At 43.1% G+C, this 16303-nt stretch overlaps 1 protein-coding gene across 1 annotated transcript in view; it reads right to left on the bottom strand.

The window, feature by feature from the left end:
- Window positions 1-16303, bottom strand: part of LOC125718016 (protein sidekick-1-like) — a 284877-nt gene that overhangs the window by 133891 nt on the left and 134683 nt on the right. The window contains exons 2-4 of the mRNA XM_048991479.1: window positions 8567-8726; window positions 2825-2931; window positions 2283-2430 (exon numbers count right to left, since the gene is read on the bottom strand). Of these exons, the coding sequence (XP_048847436.1) occupies window positions 2283-2430; window positions 2825-2931; window positions 8567-8726 (415 nt within the window). The remainder of the gene's footprint in view (window positions 1-2282; window positions 2431-2824; window positions 2932-8566; window positions 8727-16303) is intronic.

The following is a 16303-nucleotide window of genomic DNA, read 5'->3' as shown; positions in this document are numbered from 1 at the left end:
AAAAAGTGCTGGGGGGTATTTCAGTGTGACATTAAACCTTGAAACGGCAACCTACAGGCTACAAGCCCATGTCTCCAGCCACTGCACCACCTGTGTCTTGAGCGCAGTTCCAGATTTAACTTCTGCCCTGGTGTTTAAGATACATTTGCTGCCATATATGCCACACAGATAGTATAAAAGAGATGGGTACAATGCTTCATTTCAATCCTGTTATGTGCAGCGAAAATCAAATCATATTTGTTTTGACTTCACAGCTAAAGCAAACTCTGGATCTGGAGTTATCCAAAAATGTGGTCTCATTTTCTTTGCAGTGCTACTTATATTTTACACTCAAATGCTTCTGTAAAGGACCTTTATGGGTCTTTGTAGAAGGATTCCATGGTCCCTCAGTGTGTAGCACTGCCTCACACCTCCAAGGTGCGTTTGAGTTTGCAAGCTCTCACCGTGTCATTAGCACTTCTTCTAGGTATTCTAGTCCAAAGACACGCGGTTAGGCTAACTGCCTGTACTGCATGACTATGTGTCAATGTGTGCATGTATGCGCACCTCAATGGACTGGCATCCCATCCAGCCTGTACTCCAGCCGAGTGCCCAATGTTGCCAGGGCCAATGACCCTGAACAGGAGGAGCAGTTAGAAGAAGGATGGATCTTTATAGAGTAAACAGAAGAAGGCATGAACAACCAAAACCAGATAGTTGGCCTGTGGCCAAGATCATACTGGGTCATTCAATCCTACCAAACAACTCAGACACAAATTGCATGATAATAAACAGAGTTCAGGGGTGGCATGGTGGTGCAGTGGTTAGCACTGTTGCCTCACATCTCTGGGACCCGGGTTCGAGTCTCCGCCTGGGTCACATGTGTGTGGAGTTTGCATGTTCTTCCCATGTCGTCATGGGATTTCCTCTGGGTACTCCGGTTTCACCCCCATAGTCCAAAAGCATGCTGAGGCTAATTGGAGTTGCTAAATTGCCCATAGGTGTGCATGTGTAAGTGAATGGGGTGTAAGTGTGCCCTGTGATGGGCTAGCCCCCCATCCTGGGTATTATATTCTAATAAGAACTATCCATTAGCTGGCTGATCATTATGGGTGCATTCATTTCAATCAGAAATGGTCAGAGAATCATCTGTCATTCAAAAATTCACAGTTTCAGATTTAGTGATTTGAAAAATTACTGTCATTGAAAAAGTCCTGCATTCTGTTTTTCACTTAAAAGTGAAAGTCTTTAGTGGTGAATTGTTCAGAACACTGAGGGTTTTTAGCTGTAAAAAATATTTTGCATTTCAATAATGACATTATAATCTATAATAGTGACTTGTTCAAAATAAAAAAATATGTTAATTTAAAAACAATGTATATGACAAAATAAGCAATGTTAATTCTGTTCTTAATTTGTTTCTTGTTGTCTCTTAAATCTCTCTTTAAAATAGAGTACTGACAAATTAATGGATGGATATGCAGCATCGGTAAGAGTAGCAGTGCCGTTAAAATCTTAATGATATACAGAACCCCACCACCACCATTCAGAAAATTTGATTGTCAGTCTCTATCGCACTAGAAAATGCTCTTTCAGCATTGATTCTACCTGGTTTCTCTCTGAATTATATTAAAGTATCAATCATATGAGACCCAACTCTCTCGATCTCTCAGAGTAGATGGTGCCCTCTCAGTGCTGATCACACTAGACAGAGCTCTTTCTATCCACATCACACTACAGAGGTCTCTCTCAATGTGGTTTATATTAGACAAGGCTCTCTTTCGTCCTTGACATCTTAGATCATACTAGACAGCTCTCCCTCTCTCTCTATCAATCTCTTGATCTTAAGATGACTATGCAACTGTGGTCAGCGACTTGTAACACTTCTTCCAGATCTACTGCTTTTGTACAGTTGAGCTCCATCACAAATGTGATGCAGGAACAGTAAGACGCACACGAATGACATACTGGCTGCAAGCAGGCCATGCACCACCCATCCCCCACCCCAGGCTCCCCATGTGCAATGCAAACGCTTACAGGAGCAACCTGAACGCAGGTGAGGTGAAGCGACTGACAAAGGACACACAGCGAAGGACACACAGCTTCATTTAACTTACATTATGAGAATTGAAATTCACGCAGGGAAAATGTGAGTGAGAGTTTGTGTCGGGGGAGGGGGGTCAGATTACAGTATTTCAATTTCTTCTTAGGAAGAGATGTTAATCCATCAAACTGAATCTTCAAACTGATAACAGGATTTCTGCTATGATAGTGTCAGGGCAGGGTCGTCCCATCCTACTCACACATGGTCGCTGGGGATGATCTTGTAGCCGTCCCTGAACCAAGTGACCTGAGGCCTCGGAAAACAGCTGATGGCAGGTGGGCTGATGACAGCTGCCCGGCCCAGGGACACCGTCTTTCGCTGCTCCGTCTCCACAAAGTTCCTCATGTCTGAAGAAGAAGAGAAGGAGGAAGTCAGGCAGCGGTCCGAAAAGCCACGGGTGACAAAGCACACGTTTTGACAGTTATGAAATAGGCAAAGTGAAAAAAAGAAAATAACACCAAGCTAAAGAAAAAGCTTTGCTATTTCACATGGTTTTTAAAGCATTTTAAAAAGCAGACACGTTTGTAAAAAGGGCAAAAATGACAGTGGCAGGCCTGACGTGCTGGTTTCTGAACCCTCCCTGAAAAGGGTGCATCTGCTTTTAAAGCAGGCAGGGGCCCTATAGAGAACCGTCTCTCTAAATGTCACCAGAGAAAGCGGCACGGTGACGTTAACAGCAAGGCGACGTTCAGGTGGCCGTAAGGCCTCCTCCTACCCACACGGGGGCGCTGCTTCACTCACATGCTAATTGGATTTCCGCTCTCCTCTGCATGAGCGTCCCCATCCGGTTCCTCACCACACACTGGTAAGACCCCACGTCAGACTGCTGCAGAGATGGGATGGTGTACCTGGGAGTTGGGGGACACACATCCACAGAAGGGCTGAAGAGATTACAAAAGCGGGAAGAAAGCTGCGTCACACCTACTCCTGTTTTTCTCATTCACTGGAGCCAGATATATTGCAGATTTTTCCTCGACGCATCACAGTTCTCTGCGATGTGCGTGTGTATATATATATATATAAACACATATACATATTATTATTATTATGTTACTCATATCCTTACTCCTATCCACATATCATATGTGTCTACAAAGTGTGATTAAAGCATGTAGGAGGGGTATTTTAAGGTTTAAACTATAAAAGACATGCCACAATTTAGTAATGATGATTGAAAATGAGATCAGTATGTAACTACAATCGACAATTTGTGGTTAATCATTACATATGTAATACCATAATTCTACTTTATTTGTGCCTCCTCAAATAAAGTGTTACCGAATTATTTTTACCGAAATATTTGTTAGGTTAGTTTGCTGTATGAAATGTCAGTAGGAAAGGCAATGTATATTACTTTAGATTCTTGTCACAGATTAATTCAGGTCCCATTTACCTTGACGAATGTTACCCTTTTGGCAAACAGCCACAGGAAGGCGCCAGCATTTCTGTGCGTGAAGCTGGCAGATACTGCTGAGGGTGGCGAGACCAGGGCCCCAACAAATGCTAACCTGCTGGCACACGCCAACAGAAGTATGTAACAAAAACCCCTCTGTGCTTAAAATGCCTCAGGCGTCACACGGGCGATTAGGATGAGAAACAAATATGGAGCAGAAGAAATGCAAATGAACATTTCTGTATGCAAATAAACGCAGATGAACACTTCATTTACAAAGCACACAGCCAGCTTACAGAGAATCCAAAGGTCCCAGCCGTCAGACACTGATTAATATCTGGCCAATCTATAAAACATTACCAGGAAACAAATGTCCTTTATATATCAGCATTATCCAGCGAGAGGTGCTGTGGGACTTAAGCCTGTCCCAGACGGCACAGGGAACATGCCACTGGACATCACGAAGAAAAGAACAATGTAGAGAAGACACATTTTAAACTGCAGCCAGAGGAGGGACCCCACGTGAACATGCAAACTCTTCATGCAGAGGGGGTTGGGATTCAAATCCACAACCCTATAGAAATTAGGTGACACTGAACAAATATTTGTCATGTCAGCAAATTATAGTACAGTATAAGTAATCTAGACAGGGGTCATCAAAATGATGTGGATGTTTCCCCCTCCTCTGAGCTCACCTGCCCATGCTGAATCCTGCCAATAAAACCAACAGGTCAGGTTAGGTTGGGGAGCATGCACTGGAACAGCATGTCGCTGCATACTCACAAGATGAAACAACTTGGTTGGGAACCTCCCAGGCCAACACCCGGTCCAGTCCCACCTTCCAAAAATGGCTGTCTATCTGCTGCAGCATTTCTGTGAAGTGAACCACCCAGTCTATCTGCTGCAGCCAGGTGTTATTTGGGCATCCTCTGGTCAGCCTGATCCAGCTGCTCGGGTCCTCAGCAATGACGATCCTGTGAGCCGGATCACCCTCAGGGTATCGTGTCACATGGCCGTCATGTCTAAGCTAACACTCCCTCACAATGCAGCTAATGTACCAGTGGTACCCAGGAATTCTCCAAAGAGACACAGTACCAAAAGAATCCAACCTTTCTCTCAGGTCACTGGATAGTGTCCATGTCTTGCAGCCATACAGCAAAACAGGAAGCACCAAGACTCTAAAGACTTAGACCTTCGTCCTCTTACAAAGGAATTGGGAGCTCCACACACCCCTTTCCTGTGGTTCCATGACTCCCCATGTTCTCCTAATTTGTCTGCTGATTTCATAGGAAGAGACACTAGAGACATGAATATCGCTGCAGAGGTAAATGAACCTCTTCACGTGTTCGAAATTCCCAAGAGATCATTAAAGGTCTAGATCTTGGTTTTTATCCAGTACACTTGCAAGCCCAGACACTCAAGATTCCATGCTCAGTCTCTTAAGAGCCCCAGTCAGAACCTCCAAAGAATCCACGGAGATCACAATATTATTGTCAAGATCAATGAATCTTTCTTCATAAAGAGACGCCCCACAGCCGCTGGACCCCACAAACCTGCCCAACACCCAGTCCATGCAAGCACTGAACAGAGTAGGAGCAATAACAGTCCCCTGAACCCCAGAATCAATTGGGAAGAAAGTAGAGGTTCTGTCTCCACTCTGCACAGCACCCACAGTATCATTGTACAGGCTGCCCATGACATTCAGCAGCTTAAGGGGGATCTAACAAAGTCTCAGGATGTCCAACAGGACAGCTCAATTAAAGTCAAATGCTTTACAAAAATCGACAAGGGCTGCTAAAATACTCTGCTGATATTCATGTTTGCGCTTGATGAGAACCCTCAGATCCAGGATGTGGTCAATGGTAGACTTCTTAGGCGTAAAACCGGACACCTCCAGTCACTAGTAGGTCAGCAAGTGATCATGGATCCTATTGAGGATGACCCTAGCAAGGACCTTACCCAGCCCTAAGAGAAGTATTATTCCTAAGCTGAATCTTCGGAGTAGCAAGAACAAGTCTGTAGTGAAAATTCACAAGCTAGGCACTCCTGTAGACCCTGCCGTTCGGTGAGAGCCTCCAGTGTCTGCCCAGGAGGATGTGATCGATCTCTTTCACCGCACTACCTGTATGGGAGAATCAAGTCCAACGTTGTGGCTAGGGCGCTGGAATCAGGATCCACTGACCTATAGCCCCTGACCTTTTGTGAAGTCAAGGTACAATGAGTAATTTTCACTATGGTTCCCAGACCCTTGGAGACTGACACAATCCATATAGCCAGCCTTGTCAGTGACAGTTGTCGCCCATGACCAAAGGTCAACAACCAATACAATTTGCAAATAAAATGTCTCCCTCGTTGAGACGTCACTCACCGTGGTTGGAGTATACACTGAGACAACAGACAAGACACCCAGAGACTGCCTTAGCCGGAGCCTCATAATATGTTCATTGAAAGGAGTAACATTGGACATCATCAGGAGGAGCTGATCCTCCACAGCAACAGCTACTCATTGAGTATGTCAGCAATCAGGGCGACCAGACATATAATAGATGTAGTCAGCTCTAGTGATCTGGCCACTCCCTGGTATGCGTACCTAAGAGTCCCACCACTGAAAAGCACAGTTTATGAAGCTCCTCCAACAGCAGAGGAAGACGGTCACCATGCTGGAGAGAGAAGACATTCCATGCGTCTACCCAGATGGGCCGTCTCAAATTGGGACCCGAGTGCTGCTGTGCAGCAGGCGACACTTCAGCACCAGACCAGTACCGATCCCCAACAAGCCTGACCCCATTGGCTCTCCAGGTCATGATACAGTAAATATTGATATTGTGATCATCTTTGAAAATATTGTGATATTTTGAGTCATACTATTTGAAGATCTGACACAACCACTGTTTCAGATGGTTTTCCCAGTAAATAACTTCCACCTCCTACTCCCAAGTTTGAGGTTGCAAAAAAATACTATAAAATATAAAAAAAAAAAATCTAAAGGGAAAGAAAGCGGTATTGTTTAAAATAAATTACTGTAAAGTCTCCACATATTATGCATTAGATTTGTTAACCAAATGCTGAATTCAGAGTGGTGTGTTTACACCTAAAGTAAGTTTTATCTTTTTCAGAAGAGCAGACACCTGCTCAGTGAAGTCCTTGGGTTTCAAAAGCAAAGCAAAATGTGCGGAAATTGGGTATCATGTAGTTACTTTTTTGGGAACCGTGTCTTTGGTTTTATTTTAATAGACATAAGCTACAGAATATGATATTCCAAACCTTGTATTCTAACCTAAAAGCAAGCTTTCATGTTTTACAGGAGAACAACACACAACCGCTGACTGTAACCCCAGATCAACCCTCGAAAAGCAGTAGAATATTATCCCCATGTCAGCAGGCAGTAAGTTTGATAAAAGGTGGACAGAAACAAACTACAAATTTTCTCTATATATGTTTAATTTTATTTAAAATGTGCGTATTAATGTTTCTCATAATACTTCTCAATTTAGTTAAAAAAAATGTGGGAAGGTCAAGTTTGCAGAAATTGAAATTTGCTCAAGAGTAAAAGATATGTCTGTTGTTCATTTTAAAATTATTATTATTACTGGAAGTATCCATATACATTTACTAAAAAAACATGACCAGGCACCAGTCAGGACTCAATCCTCAGAAATGATCATAGGTGAACTTTGGCGTTTGAAGAGTACAGAGATTTCCGGTCAACTGGACTTCAACTATAATACTACTCTGATTTAGATTCAGAAGCTAACTTCAAAGCATGCAGCAGTTCTACGGTAAAAGAAATCCAAGATACAAATGGGACCACATGTAATATGCACCTGACAGAAAAGAAACAAAAAATGTCTTTAAATTATTGCTTCCATATGCTATAGAACTTATGTCGTTTTACAGTGAATAAAAATGAATGAAAGAAATGTGTGTGTCATTTACATTATTCAAGGAGCATTTAAATTTGATATTTTGAGGGTATCTAATGCTTATCAAGTTAACATAACACTTTTATTTAATGCTGGAATAACATATGTTATCAAGGCAATGTTGAAAGATTATGTAGGTTCATCTTTCAAATTCAACATTCAAAAAAACGCTATGCATGCAACACTACGACACAATACTGACATAACGTTGTGACAACACAAAATGTCTGCTGGGTAAATGCTGGCTGATTGCGCCAAACATGTATTAATGATAATTAAATAATAAAATATTGAAAAATATTATCATCATTATCCCCCATTCTCCATACTGCTGATCCAACACAAGGTTCTATCGTAGGAAGCAGAGGGCACATGGCAGGGAAAGACCCTGGAGGGGTTGCCAGTCCAGTGGGGGGGGGTGCACACTCACACACATATGGTCAATTAGGGCTACCAATTTTCCCAACCTCACTGGAACAGGACAACAATGCAAACCACTGACACTGAGAGCGTGGACTGGGAACTGAACCCCAGGCTGTGAAGCCAAGGGGCATCCCACTGCAACACCTCCATTAACAAACACTCAAAGTCAATTTGCTCTGTGTTACACTCACAGACACTAGCAGTCAGAGCAAGTTACACTGGGATGGTAACCAGCAGAAATGTAACTTAAGGAGACGGAATGATTCCTTGGGGAATAAGTATTAATTCAATCAGGTTATACGTTTCCTATCCATACAGCACGTATTAGGCTGGGAAGTAGACAGACAAACTCAGAGAGAACAATCAACAGCTTGTGAGCTCATGATAGAGAAGGACGTGACTTCATTAGAAGGGAAAATACTGTGTGATGTTTCATTTATAAATTAATGTCATCTGGTTGCTTTTATCTCACCAAGCATGATACTTTGGATTCACGGCAGCATTAACCCCCCTGGCACCCATCAATGTAATTGCACACCCCACAAGTCTTACACAATAAAGGGCAGTCGATTTGATCATATGAATTTCAGTTGAAATAGTCTGGGCAAAGGACTTGTTTCATCTGTACTTTACATGCATATTGCTGTAAGTCTGACTAATGTTAGCATTTTTCCCTATTACCGTGACACCCGAGAAACATGACGCTGCACCAGAGAGATGGCATCCCAGGAGGTTGGCACTTACTTGTATTGGGGGGAAAAGGAAGTGATGTCGCTGTTGTTGAGCATCCATTTAAACTCCAGGGGCCAGCTACCCTCAGCCAGGCAGGTCAACACTAGGCGGTTCCCCTCCAGGTGGATCTCAGAAAGGCTGGGCTCCGTCTTGAAATACGGGGCCACATCGCCTGGGAGACACAAAGAGGGAAACTACAGCTAAGGCCACTGGAGAATAAGTACTTCATTACACCAACAGATTGGGCTGTCAGCCCTGTTACCTCAACTCAGGGCTTGGCTGGAAAAAAAAAAGATGTAGAGGTCTAATGGCAGGAATTAACATTAAGAAACAGTTAAGAGCGGGGGTCCCCAACTATTTTTCCCCAGGGAAAAATTCCATCAGCCACACAAAACACAGGTCCATCTAAAAAAAATTGCTGACCAGGAGTGGGGGAGCAATCATATAATCTTGATTCAATTGTATTTTGGAGGGATGCGGACTGGAATCTGGCAATTAGTAACCACTGACTTAGAGTGAAAGATTCCATAATTAATCTTCTGCACATTCATCCAATGCTCCAAATCACCGACTGTAATTTCATATTTCAATTTTCCCTGCAGAATCATGTTCCAAAAGTTAAACAGAAGAGCCCTACACAAAGGCAGCTTTGGACCTAATCAGAGTTAGAGTGAACTTACTGAACATTACAGGGATTGAGCGAAGATGCAAAGCATTGCAATCTAACAGTTTTCAGCACTGGTGTCTGGAGAGAGTTCACTGAATTATCACTATGTAATGAGCAGTTCTCCATGAGTAACTTCTTTATGGGCCCCTAATGGAGACTGAGCTCCTCTATTCAGTTTCCTATTTCTACATTCATGAAGGGGTGATGCGTGCAGAGTTAAATGAGCAGGATGACACGTTTTTCCTAAATCATGGACATGTGGAGCAGACATGCAGATCCTAGCTGAAGGAGGGGCTGCCCTCCTCCTACAGGCCCTCAGGGTGGTCAAAGACCAGCACACAGGATGACAACAACATAGACTGAATAAAACGTGTCACTGATATTTCATTTCTAACCACAATTACTGTACAAGGCAGAGGCTGGGGACCAGTAATGACCATGAGGTTAACAAATGATCCTTATGATGATTTCTGAACAACGCAGAAACAGAACACAGATGTCCATTTCTTACAGTCAGTGCAAACCCAGCCATACAGGCCATCATACATACTAAGATCACGACATTTTCGATTGCTCAGAAAGTGTTTTTTGTTTTTGCATCAAATCTGGTTGAAGTACACAAAGGGAGCAAGGGGTTAAAAACTTTGAGAGAAATCCCTCAACTCAGTAAATCAAGCCAACCTCCTACAAAATCTTAAACAAATAAACTCTAACAACAAAAGCATCGTATAGTGACCCGCTAGAAATGACCACTGGGAGAATCAGATTTAAAAATGCATTATAATTAGAGCAAACAATATGTACTGCTGAGAGAAGCCTCACTGCGAGTAATCTCTAGGTAAATATAAGAGTTAGCTTTGGGGAGGAGGGGACTGCTTTCTCATAAATCTTTTCTATACTTCTGAGGTTCAGACATTTCCATCCACAGCTGATTCTTTCCTTTACAAACCAGCAACAAGACTAAGAATACTTGGGGTGGGGGGTTATGTTTATCTGGATCTTGTTGACATCAAATGGAGGGAGGGATTGGTGGTTTATTGTTATGGTGTTATGATTTTGAAATTATTACGTGGATCCATAATCATGCAATGAATGAACCTATCAGTACATCGTTCATGAGTTTTCATTTCAGCTCAGTGAATCTAAAGGTAATCCCTTCATTTGGTATTGGAGATGAAGCTACACCAGTCAAGATTCAGGTAACAAAATTAGCAAAGACAGAATATGTCTGTCTTCCTCTGGGAGGACATACACTAGTGGACCATATTCACAACAAATTCTGCTAACAGGCAGTAGGCCACACATCATTGTTCTTGAAGAGAATGAGGAAAGTTAAGATGCCTGTGCTCAGGGATTTAAACACCCCAATCCAATGTGCCCCCTAAACTGCAGTGCTCAATGCTTAAACCATGAACAAAAATGCCAGTGACATGTACACTATATTGCCAAAAGTATTGGGACACCCCTCCAAATCATTGAATTCAGGTGTTCCAATGACTTCCATAGCCACAGGTGTATAAAATCAAGCACCTAGGCATGCAGACTGCTTCTACAAACATTTGCGAAAGAATGGGTCGCTCTCGGGAGTTCAGTGAATTCATGCGTGGTACTGTGATAGGATGCCACTTATGCAATAAGTCTATTCATGAAATTTCTTCACTACTAAATATTAGTAGATATTAGTGAAATAATGTTAGTGGTATTTTAACAAAGTGGAAACGATTGAGAACAACAGCAACACAGCCACAAAGTGATAGGCCACATATAATCACAGAGGGGGACAAGGCATGCTGAGGTACACAGGGCGCAGAAGTCGCTAATTATCTGCAGAGTCAATAGCTACAGACCTCCAAACTTCATGTGGCCTTCAGATTAGCTCAAGAACAGTGTGTAGAGAACTTCATGGAATGGGTTTCCATGGCCAAGCAGCTGCATCCAAGCCTTACATCACCAAATGTAATGCAAAGCGTCGGATGCACTGGTGTAAAGCCAATGACTCTAGAGTAGTGGAGACGTGTTCTCTGGAGTGACGAATCACACTTCTTTGTCTGGCAATTCGATAGACGAGTCTGGGCTTGGCGGTTGTCAGGAGAACAGTACTTGCCTGACTGCATTGTGCGAAGTGTAAAGTTTGGTGGAGGGAGAGTTATGGCGTGGGGTTGTTTTTCAGGGGGTGGGCTTAGCCCCTTAGTTCAAGTGATAGAAACCCTTAATGTTGCAGCATTCAAAGCCATTTTGGACAATTTCATGCTCCCAACATTGTGGACAAAGCAAGGTCCATAAGGACATGGATGAGCAAGTCTGGCGTGGAAGAACTTGACTGGCCGGCATAGAGCCCTGACCTCAGCCTAACAAAACACCTTTGGGATAAATAAGAGCAGAGATTGTGAGCCAGGCCTTCTCGTCCAACATCAGTGCCTGACCTCATAAATGCTCTCCTGGAAGAATGGTCAAAAATTCCCATAAACGCACTCTTAAACCTTGTGGACAGCTTTCCCAGAAGCATTGAAGCTGGTATAGCTGCAAAAGGTGGGCCAATTCCATATTAAAGCCTATGAATTAAGAATGGGATATCATTAAAGTTCATGTGTGTGTAAAGGAAGGTGTCCCAATACTTTTGGCAATATAGTGTATAGTATATAAGACTGCTGTTTCTTTTCAATGCATTATGAAGTCTTTATGGTACTTTACATTTCAGGTATCACACAAAAGTGTGATTATACTGACAGGGAAAACACAGGCTGACCGGGCATTACCAGTGTAAATAAAGGCTGAGCTCACACATTATAGTTAAACATACTCTAGTCTAAATAGTCATTTCTGGCCAGGCCCGGATCTAGACTGCTCTGGTTGGGGGGGATGTAATTATACATTTTAGGTGGGAAGTTTTTCCACATAATGGACCATACTACAGTGCAATAGATGGGGCACATGGACATTTCCATATTTCACATTCTCTGTATTATGCTCTCATACTCATCTCTCTAAGCAGGAAAGACATAATAATAATAATAATAATAATAATAATAGAACACTTTTTGCAAGCTATTAATATTTGAATTAAGAATTCATTACAAAGCCTGAAATTTGTAGCGATGGTTTTGTTTTGCTTCTATGGTCCTTGTTCAGGGTGTGTCACCCAGGGGCGGGTGTCAAGCAGGTGATTTCAACTCAACCCCCGTAAAACTGTGTCTGGCTGGGTAAAACCTGGCATTGTGGCATCTCAAGGCTCTGTATTGCTCCTTGACACTGTGCCAGATGCATTCCCTCAAAGATAACTTTAACAAACCTCCCACCCCCCACTCAGTAGTTGTGCGAGTGAAGAGACATATAACATCGAAGATCAATAGCCCACTTCTTCTGCCTGGAATTAGCCAGGGTCAGTCGATTACTGATCTGCAGCATGAAATCTGTTCTAGTTCTTCATTGATCCCAGCCTGGAGAATCACCCCATTGTGTTTCCCAACCCTCAAATTCAGATCATGTTTTGATCTCAGTCTTGGTAGCAATACCCCGGCATGGGTATGTAATAAGAATCAAATTCCAATGCTGTGACACTGACATGCCATCACAGTCATTGAGAAATTACCCTTCAATTCCAGTTCAAAGTTTATTAACTAACCTTCAAACTGACCGTTACACTGTTAATCAAAGTAAAAACTATTCTTCCAAACAATGCTGCTCAGACCTTTAAAATGCAGGTAGTGGCATCCTTCACTGGCTCCCCTTTCTGTTTACACGTAACATTTCTCCTCACCTTGCCTTAATCAGTGGTAACCCTAACTTGAAGGCATAAATTTGCTCTTTCCCAAGAAATATCATTTGAACTTCTGAACTGAACAATCTGGTTAGATCAGGATTTGTATTACTGAACTTCCATCCATCCATCCATTCATCCATCTACTCATCCCCCTTCTTCTGCTTCTCTGGGGTCGGGTTATGGAAGAAGCAGTCTTAGCAGAGATACATAGACCTACCTCTCACCAGCCAACTCCTCCAGGGGAATACCAAGGCGTTCCCAAGCCAGCTGAGAGATACAATCTCTCCTGCATATCTTATGTGTACCCTGGGGTCTCCTCCCAGTTGGACACACCTGAAACACCTCCCCAGGGAGGCTTCCAGGAAGAATCCGAAACAGCTAACTAATTGCTGATGCTGCACTGATCCGCCTGTCAATCTCCTGCTCCCTTCTTCCCTCACTCATGCACAAGACCCTGAGATACTTAACTTGAGATAGCCCGAACATGGATGGGGCAATCCATCCTTTTCTGGTTGAAAACCATGACCTCAGATGGCTCAGATCAGGTTCTGATTCTCATCCTCGCCACTTCACATTCAGCCGCAAACCATCCCAGTGCATGCTGTAGGTCACAGCCTGATAAAGGCAACAGGACCACATCATCTACAAAAAGCAAAGACATGATCCTAAGGTCACTGAACCGGATCCCCTCTGCCCCTTGGTTGTGCCTTGAAATTCTGTCCAATTCTGCAAAACACATGTAGACTGGTTGGGCAAACTCTGATGAACCCTCCAATATTCTTGTGTGGGACACACAGGACAGAATCAGTATTGCTCCAAAGTTCAACCAACAGACAGACCCTCTTCTCCAGTACCCTTCACAGGGAGGCCGTGGAGTGTGATCCCCCTGAAGTTGGAACACATGCTCCAGTCCCTTTTCTTAAAGACTGGGACCACCACCCCTGTCTGCCCATCCAAAGGCACTGCCTCCAACCTCCAAGCCATATTGAATAGGCATGTCAGCCTTGACAGCCCAAAAACATCAAGAGCTTTCAGGATCTCAGGGTGAGAGTTTTTTGACTACTTCAGTAAATTCAGCCCTAGTGATAGGTATGTCCTCCTCTAAGTTTTCCAACTATACTTCCTCCAAGGAAAGCATGTCCTTCAAGTATTCCTTCCACTGCCTGACTATATCCCCATTTGAGGTCAACAGTATGGCTGGGCATTGTTCAAAATGTTTCGATACCAGTATCAGAATGATACATTGATTTCGATACCGGTTCTTGAACAATCCTTTTTTCAATGTTAGTGTGTTTTTAAATCAATTTAGAGAACAACAATAATACATTAGACATTACAGTACAAATCTTTTATTTGAAGTCATTTTGTTGATGATTAGTTAGTTACTGGGAGATCGATTACAATCATAACAGGACACAGTCTTTTATTTATATTTTACTTATACGACTCACAACATATTTATAATTCATAAATAAATCTGGCCAGCAGATTAATCTTTCATTTTTCAGATAATACAAAACGACGTAACGTTATCCCACTAAAAAGTAGTGGCACGTTTCACCACTGGCACCAGCAATATATGGAGACGCAAGAGAAAAGGTGTTCAGACTTATTGAGGTGTAAAATTAATTCCATCTGCTCTCTCACTTTTTTTATGCATTTCCGCATAACTTCCATGTTAGTGCCGGTGCTTGTGGTCAAGCACTCAGCAAGTAATCACTTGTAAGCACCTCCTCAGTAGTGCCTCGGAGGAACTGCAATTTGACCAAGTTCTGATGATCTTGTTCACAAAGACACATGCATGCATACACATACACACCAATTCTCACTCTCACCAGGTGTGTCAAGTGATATGTGATGATGTGGCCACTATATGGAGGGCATATTTGGGCATGAATGAGGCGTATATTTGCAAGTCGCACTAGGGCGCCTAGTTTATTAAATTTAGCAACATTCTGCTTGACCTGCTGGTACCTGTGAGCTGCTTCAAGAGTCCCACAAGCTCAGCTTAAAAGGCTTCCATTTACAGTCTACAACACTGCCTCTGTGACCAGCAAAACAACCACAAGGTTGGAACAATGCCCATTTAGGGTCAATGTCTCCAACATATCCTTGGGAAGCAAGAGAATATATGCTGGAGGTGTTGAAGAACTTCCGGACAGGGGAGAAAGCTATGATCATCTCCAGTTACCACCATCACTATAAGGTTACATAGCAACAAGACCATTACCCCTGTCTGCTAATCCAATGGCACTGCCCCCAACCTCCAGCAAAGTTTAATAGGCATGTCAGCAAAGACAGTCCAACAACATGAAGAGCTCTCAGGATCTCAGGATGAATCTCATCCATCCCTGGAGCCTTACCACTAATTTTGAACAAGTCCTCAGAAACATCGTGCCATGTGACGTAACTTTTTTCATGGTTATGCTGACCGTGGGTCACAAGGCACGCCAAAAACCAGAGCTGATACTCACTGGGTTTACTAACATAAAGGTAAGTAGTAAACAGCTTGCACACAAAGGTTAAAGGGTTTGACTTGCACCGCTATCAGAGCAGCGTTTTTTTTTTTTTTTTGATGCAGGAGATGTGCCCCAGTAACTAACTCTCAGATTCATGCTCTCAGCATTCTGCTCATCGCCACAGGTCACCTATCCTTCCACCTGCCACAAGCCACTCCTTTACAGTCTCCCATGGGCTGCACATTTTAGAGACACTCCAGCTTTTCAAAACCAAAGATTATGACTGGCAAGCAAAAGCAGGGATGGAAAACAGCTGATATGGAGCATGGCTGGGATGGGAAACGACTGGTTTGGAACATGGCTGGGATGGGAAACGACTGGTTTGGAACATGGCTGGGATGGGAAACGACTGGTTTGGAACATGGCTGGGATGGGAAACGACTGGTTTGGAACATGGCAGGGATGGGAAACGACTGGTTTGGAACATGGCTGGGATGGGAAACGGCTGGTTTGGAACATGGCTGGGATGGGAAACAGGTGGGCCTCTCATTGGACACTGTGAACACTCAGATTATCTCCTTTACCCCTTAGCATCTTCAGCAACTTATAGCTACTGTCTAAACTTCTCCTTGAACGTGTGCCTGATACAAACCCAAACCGACTTTCTGCGAATTTATATCCTGACGTACATGAAATTCATCCTACCCTGTATTGATGAAATCCTGCAAGAGGCCTCCAATGTGATCTTAAACTGTGCAGGATGGGATACGGAAAGGATAAAGAGGATGTTTGAAACAGATATAGAAGATGCTTCAGATGGATGCAAAGAATATTTGAGAAGGCATGGGAAGCAATGTCAAGTG

This window comes from Brienomyrus brachyistius, chromosome 22 (assembly GCF_023856365.1).
Source record: "Brienomyrus brachyistius isolate T26 chromosome 22, BBRACH_0.4, whole genome shotgun sequence".
NCBI classification, from domain to species: Eukaryota; Metazoa; Chordata; class Actinopteri; order Osteoglossiformes; family Mormyridae; genus Brienomyrus; species Brienomyrus brachyistius.
The sequence above is the reverse complement of the archived record's forward strand: the minus strand, read 5'-3'. Positions and strand labels throughout refer to the sequence as shown.